Here is a 22,198-nt window from a genome sequence, read left to right as displayed (position 1 = left end):
TGGATAATGTCATGGAAGTAAGTTCTAAATTTATAAGTTGTTAGGGTTTGAAATAAAAAGTTATCAATTTATCTTTAAAAGTCAAGCACTAAAATCTGCATACAGTATTCACTTCTAGTGTGAAATATTAAATGCTTTAAACCAGGCCAGGAGATGTTGAATTATAATGCTGGTTAACATCTGTTCTTTTGTAGGTCTGAAGTCTGTATCGGCAAAATTGTATTATTGCTCTGGTCCCTAATGGTTAGCAGGGTGACAAAGCACATGCTACTAGTACTGCTAGAGGTCTGTGTGTGTGAACAAGGAAAATGCCAACTTCTCCATGCTGAAAAAGATCATATCTTATAAAATGCATATTGACCACAAACATCCCCTCATTGCCTGAGGTTTCCTTGTGCACTGAGGATCCTTTTCTTGCACAGCAGACCTAATGCAGCCCTGTGCAGTAAAGGTCATCTGTGGCAGTCAGACTGTCTGGTTCTTTTGCATTGTGGCTTCAGTGGAAGCACGCATCTCGGTTTCCCCTGGTTTTAAACACACTCCATGGAGCAAGTTTTCATCGTAAGAATGGTGCAAAAGTGATACATGAAGGCTTGTATTATTTCTCTCAGGTACTCTTACGTAGTTGAGGGACCACTTATACTCTCCTCTCCATCCATATGATCCTGGACTTGCTTCAGGGGCCCTTGTTATATGTGAATCCAAGAGATAAAGTTTAAATTCTGAAAACCAAGCTCTTTAGAGTGCCTGGACAATGAGGATTGAGTTTCTAGATATAAGGTTGGTATTATTGGTATTATATTTGGCTGGTGATGAGTAAATATTTGTGGTTGAATAGAAGTCTGTGTTCAAATATCCCAAAGAAAGGAATGCAGTGGTAAGTGAACTCTAGAAATAGTCTAAGAACTTGCTACCTATAAGAAATTCAAGTGTTTATCAGAAAACAGGTGTTACAGGAGTGCCCAAGATATTTAAGTTTTATTCTAGATTTTCAGATTTTGTTGGTAAGTGGCTTGCAATAGAACTGGTCAGGTGTCAGTTTATACTTTTTATGTGTTCTTTTTTTATATTGTGTTGCAGCACTTGATTTGTTGGATATTAACATTTTTCATTAACTTCCTTCTGAGTCTGCCTCTATAATGGAGCCTAGCAGACTTTGGTATTACTAAGAATAAAATGGAAGGGTGAGGGTTAAATCAAAACTACCTCAGTTTCAGCATGGATTTACATGAAAACAGTGGGATTTCTAGTATAGAAGAGGGATGGTTATGGAAGCTGTCTCCTTTAGCCCATCCCAGATGCATGGGAATAATCAAAAAACTTTCCTAATGCAAATTTTGTTTCCTGTAGATCACTATCTTAAGACTTTGTGAAAGAATTCCATTAATGAATTTTTTTATTAAGATTAACTTATTCACTTGCTTCAGAAAGTGGCTGATGTGTTCATTGCAGGTGCTAATACTGCTTTCATCGTATACTCTGAAGAAAATAATTCCTGGTCCTTTTTGGGTTTTACTTTCTGCTTTCCCCTCCAGGGCAATGAAAGTCCTACTTCTATACAGTACTAAGAAGAGTAAATTTTAATGGCTGTTTTGAAATTCTGTCTACTGGAACTTTTTACAGTCTGTTAAAGTCATGTTCTAAATTACTTAAACTTCAGGCTGGAAGAGAAGCTAAAATATCCCTATATATTCCCATTTTTAAAGTTTCTTTCCTCTCGCCCCCATTCTGTTTCCATTGTTGCAGTGATGCACTACTGACTTTGCATTTTGTTCTTGCAGACTTTGTGAAGTTGATGGTGTATGTATTAAAGGCTTGATTTCCACTCCCCACCCCCACCCCCCCAGTGATGCTCTGTAAATAGGATGTCCATTTGGGAGTTTATAATTCACTTCATTTATACAAGTACCTCAGTGTTCAGTGGACTTTATTCCCGCATTTGTTTGAGGTAAGGAAATGTTTTCTCCATGGCTACTGATGGCAGCCTGATGTACTACACATCAGCCTGTCAGCAGTTGCACAGGAAGCTTTGAAAATGGGCTGAAAATTGGGAGCCACATCTACCAATTCCTGAGCCGTTATCTTACGCAGTAGAACATTCTTTTTCCGTGTTGAGTGTATGTCCTTTAAAGAAGGACATATCTCCACTTTTGTTACTCTGAGGGCTTATTGTACAGATTAAAAATGTGATCCTGATGCTAAACTTTGCTATTAGTCTTGCCATTATCTTTTAAGTGCCCTGTTGCAGGCTAGGATAAGGTTCTGATGTGAGTTCCTCGACGTGTAGCTGATGGAGTGCTGCTGATACGAGAGCCAGGAAGTGCAGCCAACCATCAAGCAGGAGAAGGCAAGCGCATCTTATTTTGTCAGAGTGGATAGTGGAACGCTTCAAACAAGACTGTAGCTAACTTTCCATGCCATTCTTGAAACGGTCATTAAAAACTATTAGTTGGATACAGGGCTTTTAAGCTTGTGTGTGTCCAGCATTTGACAAACACTGTGTGCTTAGGGTCTGTGAGATGTTAATGCCACCTGCTGGCTCAGAATTACTGTAAAGCTTGCTCTGCACCTGGAGGAAGCAGACAGTAAGGAAATACCTGATGAGCATAGCATTTGCAAGTTTTAATGTAGGATTAGAAAATCCTGCTTTTAGCCTGTTCGAATGCTCTTCTGGAGAGAGGATAATTAATTTTCCCCTCCTTTTCCAAAGGTTAAGTGTATGGGCAGGGAGGGGAATAGATTTATATTTTGTTGTTTTTGCTGACAGGCAGGATTCAGACTTTCTACCTCTTTATCATTTGTCCAAACTTTTGTTTCTAATTCTACAGATATGATGGATTCTTGTGTCTTCCTCTTGTCTTTTTCTCTAAGCTGCTTCCCTTCTGACTTGTGTATGATCATAATAGCTCTTAGTGAGGAGAGTTGCTTTGTGGCTTAAAAATCTTAGGCAACCAAAAGATATTTAGTGGATTGCTAGCAGACAGGTGTTTGAAAATTATATCTAAATTGGGCTTTCATTGTGAAAGATAAGGGAAAAGACTTCTTGCAGTAAGGTATGCATGAACTATATAATGGAAGTACACTCGTATAGACAGCTTCACATTCCTATAATCCTAGTATCATTTTTCAGCTAAAACTTGGAGACTCCTGAATCCTATGCTTTTCCTGATTTATTCATTGAACTTTCTACTGCAAAAGTGTAAGGATAAATGAACTGTTGCAGCCCTTCCCTAGTTTATGTCACCTTAATCTGCAGAACATCTGTTAAATTTTTAAATCACTTACATTTAATGCTTCTTGAAGCTTGTGGTCTATATATGCCAGCATTTTGCTAATATGATCTGTGAGGAGTGAATCTATTGTATTGTTACTCTGTGTGCCAAGAAAGGTAAAGAAACAAGGTATTCCAAATTGCGAAAGGTTCAGGATCTGCTGTTGAAGGGTGGTATAGCTGATGTAAAGGAGGAAACAGCAGAAGTCTTGCTCTCTTATTGAAAAAGATACGGCATGTTTCTCCCTGCCTGACTCTTTTCTTTTACTACTAACTTAATTTAATAAATATGGACATTTGTTCTTCCTTGTCTGGGGAAAGTTTAACTACTGTAGAACTACCAATATTCTACAATACACATTTTCAGTGATAAAGAAATGTATATGTTACTTTTTTTTTTTTTTGAAACTTCTGCCAAATTTGCAAGGTATTTCTAAAATTATCACCTCTTTCCTTTAGCTGTTTCTTGGACATGTGAAGGAGCTTGATGGAATGCTAGCATTTAAGGAATAGCCATAACTTTTTGATACTTACTTTTCTCTCCAAGACACTGGAAACATAGATGTGATGCGAGTATGTTTGGCTAGAAGAGCAAATTACATATGCTTGCTTTGTGACTGACTTAGAAGTTATAACGAATGATCTAGTGTGAAAGTTAGCCCTGCTTAGAGCAGAGGGTTGGATCAGAGGACCTTCTGAGGTCCTGTCCAGCCTAAATTATTCTATGATTCTATAATATTTAAGCTCCTATATATGAAAATAGTTTCTCTTGTGCCTCTACCTACATCCAAAACTTTATTGAGATTTATTTGTTGTCCCTTATCAAATGCTTTTTGAAAGACTAACTCTTTTCAACTTTCTATTCCAAAGTGGCTAATAAAACTGGACTAGCTTTTAGGATTTTGCTAGTACAGGAAGAAGACCTTTTATAACTGCGGCTTATACTGAACTCGGACACAGTAGGCTAAATTGCTTCTGTTTCTGATACTGTGCTAAGTGTGACTTTTCCTCCTCAAATCAATAAGCTCTAGTCTTGCTGGTAGATGAGGCATCTCTGTGGTTGTGCCACAAACTACTCTTTCCTAAAATGGCAGTATTTCACTGTTCTTGGACTGAGATGTAATGGGTGATGGTAAAATTGTCCCTTCTTCTTATGGTATGCCTTTATGTCTTCTGACAGCGTGAGCTGCCATTGTTTCTTGAGAGTAGCATGACTTATTTTAGCTTGAAGTGCTGAGACACAAAGGATGGAGGTGAAATTTTCAGTATGCTGTCAGCCACTGTGTGTGTTTGTTTGTTTGTTTGTTTTTTCCACTGCTGTGGAACTGAATCTTGTACCTCTTGACACTGAAGTGCTTAAAGTTCATCTGTTAATACCATTCTCTTCCAAGTTTCTTGGTTTTGGCTGGTATGTGGATGTTCTTTAAATGTATCTTCAAGGTATCCTATCTTAAAACCTTGCAATTGTGTAACACTTCCAAATGGGTGTTTGTAACTAGTAACGCTGATGGATTTAGAGGGCTACAGTTTAAATGGTCCTTCAGCATTGTGGTTATGTCAGAGTAAAATTGCTGTTCTTAGTAGGGGGCCTAAAGTTTTAAAATACATTCTATCTTCTAAATAAGCTTACTTGTTTGTATCTTTGATAAAACTCTTGATATTTAGGCCTACTAATATGGAGGTGCAGTTGCAGAAAACTGAAGGAAATTCTGAGAGTTCGCACGTAAATTCTTTGTGATGAAAAGGTGAGGGATACCTTCCCACATCTGTGAGGAAAAAGCAGGTATTTGGAACCATGTAAGTGCCCTTCAGGCTTATCAACTTAGAGTGTTCAGTCTCTACATTGGCTAATTCTTCGAAGTTTACTTCAGCATCCGGACTATGTGGACTTCTGTGATTCAGTTTCATGGAAGTCCAAGTCCTTCAAAGAAGGACTTTAACTTAATGGGATCATGTACTGTAAGTTAATACATTCTTTGGTATATTTGCATATTATTTGGTATCATAGCTTTCCATTTGTATAGTTGTTGCAGAAGGAGACCTGGGTGACAGTGGTTAGGAATGATTAAAAACAGCTGCTCTCTTGGAATTCTAACTAGCCTTCTCAAGATACTGTTTCCAACTCGATTATACCCACAGCCTGCTCTTGTCTTTCCTCTGCATTGAAAGTATGCCAAAAACCAAAGCTTTGGTGCCAGGCAAGTGTACCTGCTTGAAAACACCAGGCTCAACACTGATCAGTAAAAATCTTTCAGTACATAAGCTTCCTACTAGTTTTCTTAGATATGGATTTTCACATGTCATTATTTCAGCCAAATTTCTCTTGGTGCACAGACTTTTGTGGTGGTGAGGCAACTGGTGTTCTTGATGACATGTGCTGGGAGAGTCACTTAAACTGCAGTCTTCTGCCATGCTTTTAGAGCTCTAAATGAAATGGGCATTTCCTAGTCAATTTAGCCTAGTGTTACATTACTCGGGAGGTGAGCAACTGCTGAGCTGATAGTTTGGCTTCTGTGTATGCTTTTTTCTGTAAGGTGCCTGCCATTTAAAGCAACGTGTTCCATATTTATACTTTATCACACCAACTAAATTCTATATTAAAAATAGGTTATTACATAATCTGTGTTTGGGATACAGGGTATTTAAGGAATTCCCAAATACGTTGTGTTCAAATAGCTATCATCCAATTATATAGTACATTATATATCATAACTTAATCCCTAATGCAATTTAGATACATGCGTGAAATAAATATACTTAGCCCTATAGTGTATGAGTATATTGTTATATTCCTAGTATTTAGAGTCTTTGAACCTCGATCCAGGTGATAAAAATCACTTAAATTATTTCCTGTTTTGACTTCTAAAAAACACATACGGATGTTATTGAGTAAACAAGAACAATGCATAAAAAGGTAATCTGAGATTACTGTAGGCCAACTTGGTGGTGAAGATCAGTTTTGTTTATAGTCATTTACAGCAGACTTGATTTAACACCACAACACAGGGAGTTACTGTGCTTCATTGACACTGATTCGAAGTGTTTGCAGACAAACGTGAAATACTTCTGAACCGATTCACTGCGTTCTTTTCTTTGGTTCTTTTTGGTAGAACAAAGTGCTTTCAATTTTGCTTTTCTTTTATTAGAGAAACAAAACTTAAGACATTGCAGGCCAAAGATGAGAGTGTAACACTTCACAGAGCATCTTAACCCCCTGCCCCAGGATGTATTGTTTAAATCTTTATGTGCACATTGTTACAAATTTAATCAAGGCTTGTTCCTTATCTCATATTTTAAATGCACACACACGCACACGTGTGCACGTGCACCCCTGTGCTCTGTTTTGCGTACAATTTAAATAGTAATATATATTCATTGTAATAGTCCTGCTATAGGAATTAATGTGTACAAAAGCGTTCTTTTGTCTGAAGTAACCAAGTTTACATATCTATAATACAATTCTATATTGCTTTAAGTGTCAGGCTTCTAGGTTTGACACCAAAACTAGCTTTTGCATAATTACAAAAGATGATATGGCTACCTATTCATTGCTTTCAGTTGACAAACTGTGTAAATAAAACCTGACTGCTTCTATCATATTTCTGCCCTTGCATATCCTAGTCAATTGAAAGCACTTCCCAGTGTAAAGCTAACTGGACTTGGTTCCATCAGAAGGGATCTCATATACCTCATTACTTTTTTATTTAGAAATAGTTCCTGCTATTCCTGTTGATATTTATCGTATCTGTCTTTAATGCATATGTATATTAAAGTGATATATACAGCAGAAATGTGATTAGATCCTGCTGATTGCACTGGTTACTTGTTAACAGTCTTGGAGGTATATTTCTTACAAAGAGTGTTGTCAGTCTTCTCTCTTAGAGGTGCCTTTTCAAAGCAAAAAGAACCTGGACATCTTTTGAAAGAGGAAGCTTGGCAAGACAGAAAAATCATTCTAATTTAGAGTAGATTTGAAGTAGTGATGCACTGCTTTCTGGAACAGCATTACATTATTTTTCTAGTACCTGTTTCTTATTTTGGTTTTCCTAGGGGGTCTGAAAACGAGCTGTTATCAAAGCACCTTTCCAGTCCTTCAAGTGATGTTCTGAGGAAGAACTATGTATAGTCCACTCTTGCATAATATATAATAACCAGATTGAACTTATGCACAGACGGAGATTTCTTTATCTATATACACTTTTCTCTCTCTCCAAACAGTAAATGCAGTATGCGTCTTCCAAGAATTGATTTTTCTGGAGGAAAGTAATATAGTGAGGACAGGTGATATTTCAGGATGAGTATTTTCCACAAGAATGTAATCTCTAAAGACAACTTCTTGTAGTACTTAAACATGCAGCATGATACATATGAAATGCTTGGGTAGTCTTACTGATGTGGCATAACTGAAATGGTTTGTTTTAATGCAGATCTGCTAGATTTCGATGATATAGTCTCTATTCAACACTGTGTAGATTGGTAAGTGTTATTTATGTCATGGTACATCTGAGTTGTGTTGCTTGGATTTTTAAAACTTTTTATGGTAGCCTTTTAGACCATTTTCGTCTCTACAGTAGATGACCCAGATGCTAGCTTTTGAAACTTTAATATCTAAACTACAAACGTGATACTCTTAGCTAATGTGTAGTTGGCATAACAGAAACAATTACTGGGATTCTGTAAGAAGCATTTGCCTTCAAGGTCCACCAACCAGTGGTACAAAAAATGGGCTTTGAAATTCTAGTATGTGCAATAAATACTTGAAAATGAGTTAGCTATTAAATTCATTAGATGTTCTACCATGTCTTATCTTTGATAGGTTTGTTCTGATCATATCTTTTGTGGTAAGGAAGAGATGCCATGCTCTGTTTTGTCTTTTCTTCTTACCTTTCTCCTTTGTCTTCATGTTTTCTCCTGTATCATTTACTCTGTTTCATTCCTAAATCTGTGCTTGTTTTCTCTTCTTATTTTTTGTATCATTCTTCCAAGCTTTATAACTGGAGAAAAGCAGCCGTACATTCAGCTTTTGGAAGTAATATTCCCTCTCTTGATTTGTGAAATTTATCTTGTAGGTCACGTGAACTATGTCTTGACTGATGATGTGTTTATATATTAACACGCAATCTATAGGAATAATGTCTTCATTTGCTCTTGGCATAACTGGTGATAGATAATAATTGTGAATGTTCTCTAATTCTAGACTTCATTAATTTTTAAGTAGACAGGGACAGCAAATTCTAGCACATTCCTTTAGAACAGTACCTCTTGTGATACAGGTCCCAGCTTCAGAGATTCAGTATGGGTTGCTGTTGTCTTACTAAAAAAGACTCTGAAGCAGGTTTGCATCTTGTATAAAAAATTGCACTTCAACAGTCCTGTTCATCAGCTCTTTGACCTGTGTTACACAGATGCTTGAAAGAAAAGATTACAGTCTAAGGTACAGTAGTAATCTCTGCTTCCTTCATGGTATCAGTTGTATGCTGCACTTCCCACTAGTCTATTTTATGTACTTGGAGTGCTAATCATGCTGGCTTTGCTTGTGGGGCAGTAGAAGCTGAGAAAAGAAATCTAGGGAAGGAGAAATGAAGCATTAGAACAGGATACCACTGGAGACCTCTTTGCAGTCTCTATGATCTGCTTCTTCCCAGGTTACTGATCGTAGTGGTTAACTTACTAATATTGAGTCGGCATAAATGTTCTCTAGAAGAGATTCTTGTGCACTGGTCCCTGGAAATGTCTTGGGGTGGACTAGAAAATACAGTTCCTGAAACAATGAAGGTGTGATGTGTTTCTGCATGGGTTTTGTCCTTCTTCATATTACAATCCTATTCTTTCTTTTCTGGTCTGATGTTTGGGACTGAAATTTATGCAATGGAGTTCTTGCCTTGTCTAGGAATTCTTGTTCTTAACTCTTGCAGTAAGTTAACTCTTTTTTTTTTTTTTTTTTAATCCTGTAATTTTTATTCAGGTGGTAAAGGATGGGATCCAGGTTTTATTGCTATGGAAAAGGTGAACATCTGGATGCCAGTAACATTCTAAATACTGCTAGTTTATTATCAGTTGATACTTTCTTTTAAAACCTTATTTGGAGTTGAATTACTTATTTGTAATCGTTAATGAAAGGGAAAGTGTGGAAAATAAACTTTCTTACACTTGGTGGACCTTTGGAACTTTAAGGCAATTTTAAAACTTAGTTATGATTCTTTATGGATTAATGCCAGACTTGCTGTTTTTTCAGAAGGCTGGAAAAATACTTGCATCTGCTGCTAAATGTTTGTAATTCATTGTGGCCTTCAGTAGTCAAGTAGACCGTGCTTCATAAACAGGCAGTGTTCTTAATTGGGGAACATCTAAGTTCAACTGAAGTGGGCCCACCCTGTGAAATGAATTTTACTGGGATGATAGAGTATTTTGTGGTAAAGAGCACACACATCAGCCCATGTGTAATGCCAGAATAGTGCTTAAACTGTTTGTGGTCTCCTGTGTCTGTCTCCAGAGCTCAAATGTATGAGTGCATGAGTAACTAGGTGTATGTTGATACTTTTTATGGGTAAATTGTCAAGTGTTCAACTTCCTTCCTTCCTTCCTTTTTTTTTTTTTTTTTTTTTAATGAAAACAAAATTGATTGGATTGCCCCTCGAGTAGCTTGCTTGCTCCTTCTATTCCCCTCTTATTATGAAGTGCATACTGATTGGATAGCTCAATCTTGGATGGTTTGTTTGCTTCAATTACAACTTTAAGTGTAAACAGAGACTTAACAGGTTTGTGGAAGCACAAATAAGTGAAGACTTGGTGACTCTGCTCACCAGGTGTAAAGACTCTGCTAGCACATAGGCTGACCTGTTTCAAAATAAATTTTCAAGAAATAAAAGCCAAAATCTAGGTACTTGTATAAGCCACAAGTGTTAGGGGAAAATAGACAAGAATTTGGCATTTATACTTAGTTAAGAGGCAACCATAGACTGTAAATAAATTTCAGTTTAATCAATGAGGAGGATGTTGCAGTTAAGCAGCTGCAGTGCCAAATGGACTAGCATTAACCTGAAGACAAGTCTTTGATAATTACTCCACTCTCTTGTCAGGTGGGATATGAGTACCTACAGTGCAAACACCGTTTAGTGATTCAAAATGGTTGGGTTGGCATTTGATTTGCAGCCTTGAATTGCATGTTCTTGCTGCATTAAGCTCATACTGATTATAATATCACCTAATATAAGCCAAACACTGTTGAGTGTATGGGAGCTGGATTCAGGCAAAGCTCAAGAATGCTGAATGGTATAGTTAAAGCTCTGTGTAGTGTCAAATGGTCAATACTAATGTGGAACAGAAGAAAGGGTAAACTGGCTTTTATAATCCCTCCTTACATGTCCTAAGGACAGAAGGATAACGTTGAAAAATGAGTGTATTTATTGTTTGATTCCCTCTGTGGAGAAGGGAAGCCTTGTAAACTGATAAAATGTTTCCCTCTGCATAAAACTTTGCAAGAACCGCTGGTTTCCTGGTGAGCAACGTACTACTTCTGTTACTACAGGAAAGTTGAACTAATGCTTAAGTCTTAAAGGGATTTTTCATTCTACTCTCTTAGAACTAGCCAGGGTGGTTAAAGGTCCTGTATATGTCTCAAACAGAGCAGTACAGATCTTGAAGTGCCTAGAGCTTTCGGGAGAAAAGTAGGCAGTAGTTTGAGGTGGTAATCTGCTTGCAGAACAGGGGGGAAAATGATTTGTACCAGACTGAAATGGTAAGGATATTTTTGCTGGAATAAACTTAAACGGTCTAGAAAGGCTTATGCTGTAATGCATCAGATAATCAACTGCTGTTCTTTCATGGATGTTTCTTGTATATGAGGAATGACAGCACTATCTCTAAAATGCTAGTATTTATTCATTGTATATTTGCCATGATTAAATCTAGAACAAATTCAGTGTTTTGTGCTATGCCAAAAATTGAAGAATTATATAAAACAATGAAGATGCCTTCTTCACTTAAATTGACTTAATATAGAAATCTTGTGCAGGTTTGGAGTTGAGGGCATGTCTTGCTGAGTGTGTAGTTTGTGTGTTTTTAAGCATTTTCTAAAAATATAGAGATCTTTTAATGCGGTCTCTAGAGGGTTTTTTTGTGTAACATGTTCAGCACTTCTTTACTATAGTTATGTATTTTTGATACAACAGGATTTGATGCAAGTGAAGTTGTGTATTTCACATTCTCTGCTGACTTGGTTTTGGTATCCTGCTTTTTGAAAACTTAAAGTAAGTCCAGATATGATGCTTTGACTTTGCCCAGCACCTGTCTCTCTCAAATGGTAGTTTTGTAATGTAGACAGCTTCTCAAACTTTTTTTTTTATACAGCAAAAAATCCATCAAAACCTTTAATATGTTCTTTCTTTTTCTCTTTAAGGTTTGGACCCCATGGAATCCCTGTGACCATATTTCCTAAAAGGGAATACAAGGATAAACCTGAAGCCATGCAGCTCCAAAGTAAACCATTCCAAGATGAGGCACAAGTGAAGTGTGAATCTAATGCTGCAGTCCCTGATGACTCTTCTCCCACGCAGCCATCAGAACCTAGCCTAGCTAAAAGCCTATGGACTTCTAAACCACCTCCTCTCTTTCATGAGGGAGCGCCATATCCTCCTCCTTTGTTTATCAGGGACACCTATAACCAGTCAATACCTCAGCCTCCACCCCGGAAAATTAAGCGGCCCAAGCGTAAAATGTACAGGGAGGAACCCACTTCTATTATGAATGCTATCAAGCTACGACCCAGGCAGGTCTTATGTGACAAGTGCAAAAACAGTGTTGTTGCAGAAAAAAAGGAAATTAAAAAAGGTGGCAATGCAAGTGACTCTTCAAAATATGAGGATAATAAAAAACGAAGAAATGAGAGTGTGACTACTGTGAATAAAAAACTTAAGACTGACCATAAAGTGGATGGAAAAAGCCAAAATGAAAGCCAGAAAAGGAACGCTGTGGTCAAGGTTTCAAATATTGCCCACAGCAGAAGCAGAGTAGTTAAAGTTTCTGCACAAGCAAATACTTCAAAAGCGCAGTTAAATACAAAAAAAGTTCTCCAGAGCAAAAACATGGATCATGCAAAAGCTCGGGAAGTCTTGAAAATGGCCAAAGAAAAGGCACAAAAGAAGCAGAGTGCAACCTCCTCTTCCAAAAATGCACATTCAAAGGTCCACTTCACACGGCGTCTTCAGAACACCAGCTCAGGTTCCCTCCCACCCCGATTGCGTTTAAAGCCACAAAGATATCGAAATGAAGAAAATGACTCTTCTCTCAAGACAGGACTTGAGAAAATACGGAGTGGCAAGATGGCAACCAAGCCCCAGTCTCGCTGCTCCTCCACCCGCTCAGCAGGTGAGGCCCCTTCAGAAAATCAGAGCCCCTCAAAAGGCCCTGAAGAGGCCAGCAGTGAGGTTCAGGACACAAGTGAAGTGCATGTAACTGTTGATCAGGATGAACACCAGACATTGGGCAAGAGAGGCAGCAAAAGCAATATAACGGTTTATATGACCCTTAATCAAAAGAAATCTGACTCTTCCAGTGCATCAGTTTGTAGTAGTGATAGCACAGATGATTTGAAATCTACCAACTCTGAGTGTAGCTCTACTGAAAGCTTTGATTTTCCTCCAGGCAGCATGCATGCACCTTCCTCCTCCTCCTCCTCCTCCTCCTCCTCAAAGGAAGAGAAAAAGCTCAGTAATTCCTTGAAAATGAAAGTCTTTTCCAAAAACGTCTCTAAATGTGTCACACCAGATGGCAGGACCATATGTGTAGGGGACATTGTTTGGGCCAAGATTTATGGCTTCCCTTGGTGGCCAGCCCGTATTCTTACCATAACTGTGAGCCGGAAAGATAATGGCCTTTTAGTTCGACAGGAGGCTCGTATATCGTGGTTTGGGTCCCCAACAACATCTTTTCTTGCTCTTTCACAACTATCCCCCTTTTTAGAAAACTTCCAGTTGCGCTTTAATAAGAAGAGAAAGGGCCTTTACCGCAAGGCCATCACAGAGGCAGCTAAGGCTGCTAAGCAGCTGACTCCCGAAGTTCGGGCCCTGCTGACACAGTTTGAAACGTGAACATGGAAAGTAAGGTAGGCAAGAAATCTGAAGGCTCCACAAAATTCATAGCCTAGTTAAAGAACTACCATGAAGGACTTACCAAGTCAGAAGTTGCACTCGGTTGACTGCTCTTTTTATACTAAAATTGTTCCATTTGTAGCAGTTTCTTGAAAGTTAAACAAATTGAACATGCAATCATAATTAGCCTAAAGTAAGAATTTCAGTATTTTTCAAGTGAGTTTTTTGGTTTTTTGTTTGTTTTTTTTTGTTTGTTTTTTTTTAACTCCTCAAACACCCAATGCATAGGAGCCATAGCCTCAGCTGAAAGGCAGCTTATTTGCAGGGAATTTTTTAGTAGTTTCTACCCAGTATGTACCTAGTTGCTGTGTGGCAAAGGGTTAACACAAGGGATGAAAGTAGTAGCTGTGATTTTTATTTTATTTTATTTTTATTTTTTTGTGGCCCATCAGGGAAGTATAGAAACGTAAGCCTTGTCTAAATGGTCTTTAAACGTTATTTCAAATAGTTTCTAATGTATTTAGTCTGGCTGGAGCAAGTGGGTCCAAAGCATGTGTAGACATCTTAAGACCGCGAGGGCCAGTTTAAATGACATTAGAAAACTTAAAAATTTTAAGGAAGAAAAATTCATGTAATTTAAAGACCAGATTAAATGGGGTTTTATCTTAGTGACCACTTCTTAAACACTCAGCCTTTCTATGCACATGGGGGCACAAACATAACACTTCAGGGTCTGAGAAGCTGAGAGGGATGCCTGTAGCTCTAAGACAAAGCTGAGAAGTTGCTCAGTATTTGGGATCAAGGGCTGTTAATGCTGCATAGGTGTGAATCATAACTTCTGGTCTTTCTTCCTGAAGAAATCTTTCAGGCCATTTGCCTGGAGGTTTAGATTAAGAGAGGCTTTGTTTTGAATGTGTAAATAATTGATTGCTTAAATTGGTCAGATTTTCTCCTGACTGGTTGTTCCTAAATTCTTAGGATACGTCCTAGTAAATTACACTTTGTGAATTGTCAGATGTGTAATTGTTGCATTTTGGATGTATCTAACTTTTTTTTTTTAATATTTCCGTTTAAGGTATCTGTTTGCAGGTCAGAAAATGAGAATATGTAATTGTGTAATGCTCTGAAATGTAAAAAAAACAAACTGTAAATAAAATTGACTAAATCTGAATTATTTGTGTGTGTTTCTCAAAAAGCTTTGAAAAAATTTCAGGATGTTAGAGTATTTTATATGTATGCCGTGTATAGAGGACACCCTTTTAAAAAGTAAATTGTCCTTTTTCCACTCATTCTTAGATAACTGCTTGATATAAAGTACTATTGGTATACTTAAGCCTTAATTTTGAGATTAAGCAATTATCTGTCCCTTTTGTTTCAAAACTAGCTCTGCAGAGGGCTTTCTGTTTTAGCTGAGGTTCATCAAAATTTTCCCTTAAGTAGGTTTGATTCCATATATTTGAATAAAGACTGTGGATAATGTTACTTGTGCAGTGGGGAAATGTTTTCAATTTTTTCCATCTGTCAAAAGCTAGTCAGGCCCACTCTCCACTGTTACTTCAGCTTTTCTTGCATGTCTGTTGCTCAATGTTGGGCAATTTCATGCAGTTGACTTCACTTTTTTTTTTTTTGTTTTCTTTTTCCCCTCCCCACTTCTAGTTTTGGTCCTTATCTGACCGTATGAATTACCCTGTCTTCTCCCACCCACTCCTGTTTCAGCCTTGCACTGTCTTGTGAAGAATTTGTCAACCTTCATCCTAGAGCAGTTTTCATCCAGTATTTTTTCTGTAATTGCCCATGTAGGCAATCATGACAGATGTAAAAATTTAAGCTTAGACTGAAATTAGATTTTAAACAGACATGAAAATGAGGGCAAGGATTAAATCATCAAACCCTTAAAATCTTTTTAACTTAATCCTAAATTTTATACATTCATGCTACTGTGTGGTCTTTCTTTCAACCCTTTTAAATTTTTCTGTTGTGCCCACAGAACTATCTGAACTCTAAAGTGTTGAACACATGGCAGATCAAATTTCCTGAGAAATATATGGTAATCTCTGTTAGGTGCTAATTGAGCTTCCAAATATATTAGCTTTTCCTTGGCATTCTAACTGTTACAAAAAAAATTAAAAAATCAATGCTTTTTGAATGTGATAAACACACAAATTTCATAATGTGAAAAATCCTGTTTCACTCCTATGTATTCTTTCCTGCAAACAGAAACAGTTACTCTATTTAAGTAAATAAGCCTTTGTTACTAAAGCAGACTGCTTTTTGAAGCTGAGAACCCATACAACATGGTTTAGATGTCGATGCTAGCTTCTTCAGGTTCAGAAGCTCAAACAAACTGGTTATGTTACAGTTGTTCTGAGCCAAATAGTGGTAAAAATATTTACTTTGTTTTGTTTTCTTTTTTGAAGACACGAAGGCTTTGTACACTTAACTTTATCCTATAGTTAGAATAGTGCTAGAGCATACATAGTCAAGGTTTGCTCAGGTGGTCACAGCTGAGATAGGAGAGAAACAAGTATTGGGGGGAGGTTTCTTTAGATTGTTTCATGTTCAAAAGAACTGTTAGAAAAGGCACTTTTGAGTCTTAGTTATGACACTTGGTTGATCAGTCTTTTAGGGAGTCGTTATTAAGCTTCATAGTCTGTAGTGAGTGAATGTGCATCATCACTTTAGGCTTAACTGGTCTCAAAACTGATAGACTAATTTTTTTTCACATAACACCACATTGTTAGGTCAAAAATATCCTATTCATACTGTCCTATTTTTTTTTCTCCCTTGTTTTCACTGAAGAGTAGCTGAATGTCTAGATATGACATAGTTGACAGTGGAGTAAATACTGGGCTTGACATGAAGTCTGGTTGAGTAAATACTGGGCTTAGCATGAAGTCTGGTTGTTATACTAAGTAACTGTGGTTATAGTGGTATGGATACTGCATATAGCTTTAAAGATCTTAAAGCTAGGCCAAAGCTTGGTGTTCTTTAACTGCAAAACCCACCAACTTATGCACCCATCTGATCCCAGTGATATTAACCATTTGAGCGTGGACTACTGTTCTTACAGTTTGGTACATGTCTACCATCTCTGAATTAGATTGGCAGTATAAATGATTTATCAGATAACTGATGACAGGAGCATGTCTTTACAGTGCCAGGATAGCTCATCTGTGTAATTAAGCTGTGCAACTGTTGCAAGCAGCCTGTGTCTTGTGAAGACAAGCATCAATATAAAGACTGACTCTGTAAGTTTTCTATCAGTTTAATATAATAAATTGCAGACGATATGTTTTTGAATTAATGAAATTCCTCTGAGTAGTTGCTGAATATGCCCGGTATTTCAGTTTGGGGGGGGGGGGAGAGTGAGGGATGGTGATGAGTTTTTAATACAAGCATACTTTGCCTTTGAAGATCTTTAAATTCAGTTAAATGTTCAGGGGAATAGTTATTCCAATACTTACAAACGTGTCCTTTAAAAGGAGTGTTTGAAAGCATGATAACTTCATGAATGAAGCTAGAAGTAAATGTTACATGCTTACATTTCTCTTAAAGAGAATTCTGTGGGAAACTGAACATTTTTTTATTTTTCTAATCAGAGTTACAATTTTATATGGCAACACTTAAATAAGCCAAGCATCTCTGATCATACTGTGTTTTGTTTTACACAGTGTAGTGTTACCATTAGTTTGGAAGCTAGATAATTGAGAACTATTTCACCAAGAGGGCTGTTTAGGGGGGAGACACAAGGATCTTAGCTTTTAATTTAGGCCAACTGTGCAAGGCCTAGCAGATTTGTTTTTCAGCCTGTTTTGGATATCAAAAAAAGAAGCAGTTCCTAAATGTGATTAGATTTAAGAAGGATCATATCAGTGGAAGCAATACGAATTGCTTTTTGCATTGCTAGCCTCAGGTTCTTTTCTAGCTAACCTGAAACTAACTTCCATTCTTGTTGTCCATAAACTTTTGCGTAAGTTGTCATTGTAGAATAGGAACATGAACCTTGGCAAACAAATCTCAGTAGCTAGTCCTCAGTAGCATTACTGCCTGTTCTCAGGAGTGCTCTGTGCAGTACAGTGGGGAAATGGAACTGGCTGCTTGGCTGGAGAGTTCAGGAAAGACAGAAGCTAATAATCAGGGCAAAGCAGTTTCAGTTCATCTCTTTCTTTGGAATTGCATTCTAACAGGTACAAGAATAAGCAAATTCAGTCAATGCAGTGGAATCACTTCATTCTAACTATTATAGATATGACTGTGAATTGGAAGAAAAGTATAGTAAGCTTATAATTACAAGGATAGCAAGATGACAAAATTTTTGTCATAAGCCATTTGGTAAGAGTGTAGGTATCCTATGTACAAACAAAAGTGAAAGTGATCTTTCAGTACAGAGTTGAGATGCTGTATCTTTCCATTTTTATCTCCAGTTTAGTTTTGTAGGGATGTAGATAGAAAAGTCTTATGGAACCTGAAGGAAAAGAGAGGAGATACTGTAAGGAGGAGAAATATGAGTTGGTTGCCTGAGAATAACGTTACTCTGCATGTTCAGTAGGAGGGAAGAGCCTGCAGAAAAATTCTAGTGAAATGTGTGTCATTGTCACATAAGTCAACTGTTCAAACTTAACCTTTTTCCAGAATTTAAATCAAGCCTGTGGAAGTTGAGTGGCTTGTTACAGGATTGTATGTCACTTTAGGCTATGCTTATATTAATTGTGTGACTTATTTTTAGCATAGGATGTAGTAGCATACCTTTCGATAAAGATCTCCTTTTGTGGGTATACACAGGCTATGCCTGCAATAGTACAGTAAAATCATCCCTATGAATAAAGCAAGTTTTATCAGTAGCAACATAGCTATACAGTAGCATAACTAACTTACGGATTTCTTCCGATATGGCTGTATTGATCAGAGATTGTCCACATTTAATGTAAAGGCAGTTAGAAGCCTGTGTATTGACGACCTTTGTAGTAGCTGTCAAGCTGTATAAAGATCCATTAAATCCTGTTATGTGAGATGTGGATGCAAGTATTCAGCTTCAAAGCATTTTTAATTAGTAGTGAGAAGAACCTCTGTTTGGATATATGGTCATTAACAATCATGATGACAATTTCCTATACAGCATTTAAAATACCTCAGTTGCTGTTCTTTGAGACAACTTTATATTTTAGTTTAAATAGTTCCATTACTGTGGTGTTTATCCTTCTAGTGTATTTATAGAGTGCAGCCATTTAACTAGGCAAAATAACGTCCTGTTGTAAGATGGATTTTCTCTTCCCTGCTCATCTTACTGGCATTTCTTTGCACCTGTTCTGGTTTGAACTCATCTTTCTTGGCTATCAGTGGTAAGAACTGTATACAGTACTTTAAGGGGAGTTTTACAAAAGTATTCTAGAATGACAGTGATTCTTCCCTAACTCAGAAGTATCTCTGAAGACTGTGTTTGGTTTGGTTTAACTGTTGCTTTCTAATAGTAACTCATAGTTAACCTATGATTTACTGGAACATTGCAGTCTTTTTTCCTATATTAGCTGTGAAATATATGCTAATCTATACTCTAACTTAGACTAATTCATACTTTTTTTTTTTTTTTTAAGTTAAACTATGACCCAACTGCCCTCTATGAAAAGAACAGGAAGAAAAACAGCAGTTCTGAGGCATAGTTAAGGAGGCAATGGCTTACAGACTGGCTTAATAGCATGCTTTATCTATGCACAATTTTGTTGGTGGTATCAAGTTCAGCAGCTGGGACAGTATTTGGGCTGTATTTGGGGCAGAATTGCAGCATTGGCTAGCTTAGCCCCATTTATTGACATTTGAAATGAGCTCAGGTCAATGCCACCACTTATTTCAAGGAAAAACATTGATGTTCTTGGTATGAAGTAGGATAAACGACATGGAAAATAAATGTCATTCATAAGAAAAGGTCTTCTGTACGTTGGAAGATCTGAGCCACCTTGCACTTCCAGCAGGAAGGCAAATGGGAGTAAGAGGTTGTCTTGCGTGTCTGCATAACTTTCTCAGATAGTCTGCATATGCACAGTGATGTAAATTGCTATTATTTCCTGTGCTCGTGCTGATGGAGATGAACAGTCTTGTTTTTTCCTATCTACTAACCCAAGGTCCAAGAGGATAATGTTCAGAAAACAGGCTGCAGGTATAAGTTGGAGCAGGGAACAAACGATCCCCTGTTCCAAGTTTAAATTCAGGCTTTGCTCTTCCAAACAGTTCATGAAGACCAATGGCTCTGTGGAGTTTATTTGGGCTACGTGTTAGACTAGTTATTTTCAAGATCAGGGCTACATGTATTTTGAACAACTGTAATGTGATTTCTATGCCAATGATTTTATTCCTCAGTCCAGAGAAGAAAAGGCTATTGGAGCTGCAAATATTGGAAGTCTGCAAATAACTGAAGGATAGGTGCAGAGGCAAAGGGGAAATATGTTTCCATTTAGTTGGAACTAGGACAAGAAATAATAGTTAAAAATACAAGAAGGGGAAGTAAGATTAGGCACTAGAATATATATTTCTTCCAGTTATAAGAGTGAAACCCTGGAGGTCATTTGGGGAGTTGCGTTATTTATATAACTAGAAGCTTTTAAAATCAATAGGTGAGACAAACCTCTGGTGGGCATGGGTCGGGTAGGTTCATCCTGCTTCAGGTATGAGATCGAACAGATGACCTATCCAGACCCTGTTGCGGTTCTGCTTTCTGTAAATTAACAATTCTGACTTTGGAAAAAACGAATGTTTGTATCAATGTGCACATGCTGAGGTATTCTGCCCCATGTGGTCCTGTTCTCAGCCACACAGGAATCTCACTGGGCGTAATGGGAATATGGCCCTCGGAAAATACGTCCTTAGCTTCCATGTGCAGTACAACTGCACTCTATCTCCTGCCAAGGGGCTGCTTCTATATAAAATGATGATGACACTGTTTATCTAAAATGTCAACTTTAAATGAGCTTTTCCTTTTTTAATAAAGCGTTTTGGTCAGTTTTCATGTTTGATTGCTAATGGTTTTGATGTCAAATATGCAATATGAATAAGAAATGTTCTTATGTGGGCCAGCCATGTGCTCTGAATCTGTGATTGGGAAGGCAAGCTGTGTTCTTATGGGCTTGCGTGGTGCTATCGGGGAGAGATGCCGCAATGGAAGCGGAGTGCAATTCCGGTGACAGACGCTGCCCCCCTGTCCTTGCCTGTTTGCTTTGCTGTTCTAACAGGTGCGTAAAGGGGAAGAAGGTACTTGCTTTGTCAGGAAAGTAAGCAGATACAATTCCAAACAAATATTTACTAAGTAATGCAAGATTTATGTTGTTTTTTTTTAAACTTTAATAACACTTAAGGATTTTGTTCAGCTCTAGAAAGCATTAGGTATGTAACTGGTGTTTAACACTGCTGCAGTGGTTCAGAATTTCAAAGCATATAGTAAAAGTTTTGGTAATAGTAGCTCATGAAAAGGAACTAAACCCATAAATAACTGGATTTCTAAAATAAGTTTAGTTAGGGTAAGAACCTCTAGCTGTTCTGCATGACCTGAAAACATACTCCTGGTGCTATGCAGCCAGCTATCTGTATGCATGGGCATTTCGTAAATACTGGTAGGCTGTTTCGTGTAGGCTGGTTGTTTGATCATCTTTAAAACTGAAGTCATTTTGATACTGATTTTACTAAGGCGTATCATATCAACTTTTCTAAGACATCAGCACTAAAATCAGACCTAAAATCAGTTAGTACTTTTTACAGGGATGTAGGTGAGTGTGCTGAGGTGTAGATGAATAGTTCGTTGTGTTGCTAGAACTGGAAATGGTCTAGTTGCTTTTTGCTCGCAGATCATATGCTCTTCTGTTGATGACACAGGTGGAACCTTAATTGGAAGGTGACTGACAACAAAATCATTTTCTTTTAGCCCTCTCTAATGTTTTCCTAATAGGCATAAATTTTGCGTCTCCTTTGTGCTTCTTCCTTTTCCTTTTTTGTTAAAAAAAAATACCAGGGAAGTTTTTTTGCTAGGGATTGTAATACTGTAATATTAAGTGGCTGAAGCATGAGCAATAAGAGGAGGTAATTTTTATCAGATTACTGTTACTGGTTTTATGATGTGCATTTGACTTGGATGCCTTGAAAGACACTGGGAAGATGTTTGTGAAAGCTCTCAAATCACTCCTGATTCCCAACAAGTCCTTCAACAAAGCCAAGAGACAAGTCCTACTACTAAAAATAGCCTCCTCCCCAGAAAAGAGAGAAATCAAAAATGTTTTCCTGTATTTCTGCTAGTAGAAAAAAAAAAAGATTTTTCTTTATAAGTTGCCATTAATAATTATATCTGAAGGTTTTAAATGTTGATTATTTTTTGATTGGAATACATACTGGCAGTATTTAATTATTTTAGGAAAAAAATAAGCCTTTCTGTGAGATTTTCCAAGAATATTGAGGGATTTGGGGACCCAATCTCTTCAGATAAGTTTATATAAAGATGCTGGTTTGGGCAGGTTTTTAGAAATTATTGATACTGTGTTACAGGTTTCAGAGAATTAGGCACGTTAACTGAGGATTGTATTATTACTATTGGTTTTCCTGGCAATTAAGACGCTATTGTTAAGGATCCTCTTAGGCTGTAGAGGAGCGCAGCGGCTCTGCTTTCTTTTAGTAATTCATTACCTGGAAGATGATCACTCCTTATAACTAGGTAGGATTTGGATTTGTAGCAGTTATGCAATATTTGCTGCTTCTTCTGTTGCATAGTTTTGTATATAGCAAAAGTGTTAGCCTCCTAAAGAAGTTGCATCTGTGTTACTGTACGTATTCTTAAATTTGGGGATATCTACTTTTAAAACTGTGT

General features: G+C 37.4%; 1 protein-coding gene across 6 annotated transcripts in view; it reads left to right on the top strand.

Annotated features, from left to right (window-relative positions):
- Positions 1-22,198, top strand: part of PWWP2A (PWWP domain containing 2A) — a 54,677-nt gene that overhangs the window by 1,883 nt on the left and 30,596 nt on the right. For 4 of the 6 annotated variants that reach the window (XR_010885651.1, XR_010885652.1, XR_010885650.1 and 1 more), the window contains exon 2: positions 11,670-12,637. Coding sequence is in view for 3 of the 6 variants with exons in the window: in XM_067304960.1 (XP_067161061.1) it covers positions 11,670-12,637 (968 nt within the window). In the remaining 3 variants the exon portion in view is untranslated. Of the gene's footprint in view, positions 1-11,669; positions 14,521-22,198 lie in introns of those variants that run through there. The other 2 variants (XM_067304959.1, XM_067304957.1) reach the window with 2 other exon arrangements.

This window comes from Apteryx mantelli, chromosome 14 (assembly GCF_036417845.1).
Source record: "Apteryx mantelli isolate bAptMan1 chromosome 14, bAptMan1.hap1, whole genome shotgun sequence".
Taxonomy (NCBI): domain Eukaryota; kingdom Metazoa; phylum Chordata; class Aves; order Apterygiformes; family Apterygidae; genus Apteryx; species Apteryx mantelli.
The sequence above is the reverse complement of the archived record's forward strand: the minus strand, read 5'-3'. Positions and strand labels throughout refer to the sequence as shown.